Source organism: Nansenia antarctica, assembly GCF_963989245.1.
Source record: "Nansenia antarctica genome assembly, chromosome: 2".
Taxonomy (NCBI): Eukaryota; Metazoa; Chordata; class Actinopteri; order Argentiniformes; family Microstomatidae; genus Nansenia; species Nansenia antarctica.
The window spans coordinates 66817419-66821424 of record NC_137675.1 but is presented as its reverse complement, the minus strand read 5'-3'; the positions used below and the strand labels follow the sequence as shown (position 1 = coordinate 66821424).

At 46.8% G+C, this 4006-nt stretch overlaps 1 protein-coding gene across 1 annotated transcript; it reads left to right on the top strand.

Moving 5' to 3' along the window:
• Window positions 1-2300: 2300 nt before the first annotated feature.
• Window positions 2301-3416, top strand: s1pr2 (sphingosine-1-phosphate receptor 2; the record flags this gene model as incomplete). The annotated part of the gene is made up of 1 exon (XM_080522461.1): window positions 2301-3416. One exon carries the CDS (start codon window positions 2301-2303, stop codon window positions 3414-3416), a length of 1116 nt encoding a protein of 371 aa, XP_080378587.1.
• Window positions 3417-4006: the final 590 nt, after the last annotated feature.

Genomic DNA, 4006 nt, shown 5'->3' with positions numbered 1-4006 from the left:
TGAAAACACTCACTGGCAGAGAGAACTTGAGGAGAAGAGAGAATGAAAGGAGATGATGTTTTGAGTCACTTCCCTCTCCATGTCGGTTCATTAGTACTGGAGAGAGTTGGTTTTCGATAGACTCCTCCAGTAACAACATCATTACAGGCTGCTGTAATGTAACGTAATGTAATTACACTGCAGTGGCTGGCAGACATGCTAAGCCTCAAGCTCTTGTTTATGTCTTTTATGGATCCAAAAGGGTCAGGCCAGGGAGGCAACCTAATGCTAAAGTTCTGATAAGTAAGTAATCATAAGTAAGTAGTGTGTCCAAAGAGTGGACATGGCTGTATTCAGGTTGAATGACAGTGCTCCATACTGAAAGAGACTATTGTTCTTTGTTCCTGCTTGAGGAAACAGTATGATAGTTATTATTAGCAACGACCAGCAGCTGTGTGTTGAACCTGTCTGTGTGCAGCTGGACTGGTGTACTGGTCATCTCCCTGTGTGCGTATGTACACATAAGTGTGTGTGTGTGTGTGTGTGTGTGTGTCCAGGCTTGTGTGTGTGTGTGTGTGTGTGTGTGTGTGTGTGTGTGTGTGTGTGTGTGTGCGTCACAGAGATGTCTCAGATTCCTGCCTTTGTGTCCAGATGCCATTCCACATGGGCGCACACTCTCACTCCTAGTCCCTCTCAGTCTCACCGGGATTTACCGTCACAGCCCAACAGCCAGCAGCAGCAGCCAGTAAAGGTTTATACAGTAGGGGACTGAACTAGCAGCCAGGGCAGTAGGGGAAGAGGGGCTGTGGAAGCATTAGTGTTGGGTTACCATCAGAGCTACTCTCCAGAAGAATCTCATTGCCTTTGACATGTTTAAGACACCGGCTCAGAATCTAATTAGCTTTCCAGAACCTTTTTACTGTTGAACTTTTGTTTTTGTTTGAACAGACATTTTCCTGGAGACCTACCTATTGCAAGCTTTGCTTTAGATTGAAAGTTTATAGTTCCCTGCAAATGCTACTCTTTACACTCTATTACACTCATAATTCCACATTACCGTTGAGTCATTTTAATAAACAGGCAGACATATGTAAATGTATTTATGATAACTGCATGTAAATGTTCAAGGGTAGAGAAGATAAGAGAACTAGCCTAGTACCCATAGGCTTGGCGAGTTAAAAGCCATTTTACAACCAAACAATGAGAATTGTTGAAGTTTTGAAGGGTTGATTTATATTTTCCACAAGGTAAGAAAGTTCCTATATATAAGTTCCTAGGTATTTACTTCTTGCTCTCTTGTCGTAGGGTCACCACGTTGAGGCCTGCCTGATCCATCAGCTATGTTGAGGTTAGGTAGTTCAATCGAGTGGAACGGTGCTCCAGACAACAATGGAGTGGTGGATCAGAGTGTTGACAGCAGAGTGCTTGGACGGGGTCAGTGGAATGTCCCTGCTAGACTGAGACCTAGCTGCTAACTGAGTAGCATACCACTAGACAGGGCATTTATTTTTCTATCTACAGGTGATCTGTCTGCTAGTATTCTGTCCAAAAAGCAGAATTTTGCTATTTTCCTTGGCTAGTTTACCTTAAGATGATACTCCTCTGAGTTATAGTTCCAGGAGACATGGAGTGTAATTTTTCATGATGGTGTGTTATGATTACTTAAATCTCCCTTCTGAGTCATTCAACGGTATCTTACTATTTCCATTCCATTCTGCTTGTCTAGCTTGAGGAAGCAACTGTCTGACTGCGGGGGTATACCGTTGGAGATGTACTGTAGCAATTGGACACACATTATGCTGTGTATTCTCAGAAAAGAGCACATGTGGCCACACAGACCAGTCCTGTGTTTGGCAGGTTGTGCCTAGAGAGAAATATCAGACCGGCTGTGAATCTTTTTCTGATTCCATAGATATCACCTCGGTTTTATTTTAAGTTTATTAATCATATACATATGATACAGGATCATCTGATTCTTACGTGCAATTAGACAACATGGAAGTGAGTAAGCTAAACATTATCTGTTGATTGTTAAAAATGTTTGTACAAAGGATATTCTCTAACAAAGAACAACTACCATCTCCCCTATTAGCTTCACAATAAATTGTCTCATTCCAGTTCTGTGTTAGTCTATTGTCAGTAACCTGACTCTTAACATTTCTCTCTGTGTCTCTGCAGGTGACCCAAACAGGCTTCCTGGGCCACTGAGACGTGACTCTGGGACCGGCATTGTCTCTCTCTCCACCCTGCACCCTCTCCCCGTCTCCCTCTGAGAGAGAATGACCATCGGCCCAGACACACTCCACCATACCGCTGTGTGAATGACTCTTTGCCGAAAAGCTGCCGTGCTCTGCCACCCCGTCGCCATGAAGAGCAAGTATTCCCAGTACTACAACAGGACTCTCATCCAGTACTACTATGCCTTTGCCAAGAACATGACCCAGTTGGAGCTGGAGGAACGTACTCAGAAGAAGGCAGGGCTCACCACCCTCAACATAGTTGTCGTCATCATCTGCAGCTTCATCATCCTGGAGAACCTGCTGGTACTAATCGCTGTCTTCCGCAACAAGAAGTTCCACTCAGCCATGTTCTTCTTCATCGGCAACCTGGCCTTCTCTGATCTCTTGGCAGGCTCCGCCTACATCGCCAACATCTTCTTATCAGGACGATGGACCTTTGAGCTGGTGCCGGTGCAGTGGTTCATAAGAGAGGGAACAGCGTTCATCGCACTAGCCGCCTCAGTCTTCAGTCTGCTCGCTATTGCAATAGAGCGCTACATCGCCATCACAAAGGTCAAGGTGTACGGCTCCAACAAGACCTGCCGCATGTTCCTACTGATCGGGACGTGTTGGGTCACCTCCATCCTCCTGGGGGGGCTGCCCATCATTGGCTGGAACTGCATCAACAACCTCCAGGAGTGCTCCGCCGTTCTGCCTCTCTACTCCAAGAAGTACATCCTCTTTGTTGTCACCATCTTCAGCATCATCCTGCTCTCCATCGTCATCCTCTATGTGCGCATCTACCTGATCGTACGCTCCAGCCAACAGGAGGCCACCAACTCACCGGCCTACGCCTTGCTGAAGACCGTCACCATCGTGCTGGGCGTCTTCATCATGTGCTGGCTGCCCGCCTTCACCATCCTCCTCCTGGATACCTCCTACACGATGCGCTCCTGCCCCGCCCTCTCCAAGGCTGACATCTTCTTTGGCTTTGCCACGCTGAACTCGGCGCTGAACCCGGTGATCTACACGCTGCGCAGTAAGGACATGAGGAAGGAGTTCCTGCGCGTGCTTTGCTGCTGGGGGCTGCTGCAGAGCGGGCGCCCTGCCGACCGTTGCCTGGTCCCCCTCAAGAGCTCCAGCTCCCTGGAGCACTGCACCAACAAACATGAACACCAGAGCACCCCTATAATGCAGGACTGCACCACCTGTGTCTGACAGCACTAGCATCACGCGGTGTGTCTGAGTATGTGCGTAAGTTTGTGTGTGTGTGTGTGTGTGTGTGTGTGTGTGTGTGTGTGTGTGTGTGTGTGTGTGTGTGAGTGAATGAGTGAGTGAGTGAGAGAGAGAAAGAAAGAAAGAGTGATGGAACAAGGGGAGGGGCTGTGTGCAGGTGAAGAGACTTAAAGATTAACGCACACCTGGAACCCTTTGCCCGCTCATGGTTGGGACACAGCAGACACCGTCTGTTTGGAGAGATACAATGTACAATGTAGACTTACAATCTCTCATTACAATCATACCTGTGAATTCACAGTCAGCATTCAGTGGGTTTCACCAATGTAAGAGCGTGATAACACAATCATTCTTGGGTGAATTCGCTATATTCAATGAACTTGCAGCCATAGCTGAGCTTTTTCACAATATTATTTTTTTCATTGGGACTCTCAGCAGTCACAGAGTGAAATCACAATCTTTGGTCGGGAGTATTAATTAACGATAGCTTGTTTTCATGTACGCGGGCTCCTGTTGAAAGCCAAATACTGTATGCAAACACCAAAATACATAACACCATGGGGTTATGGTTG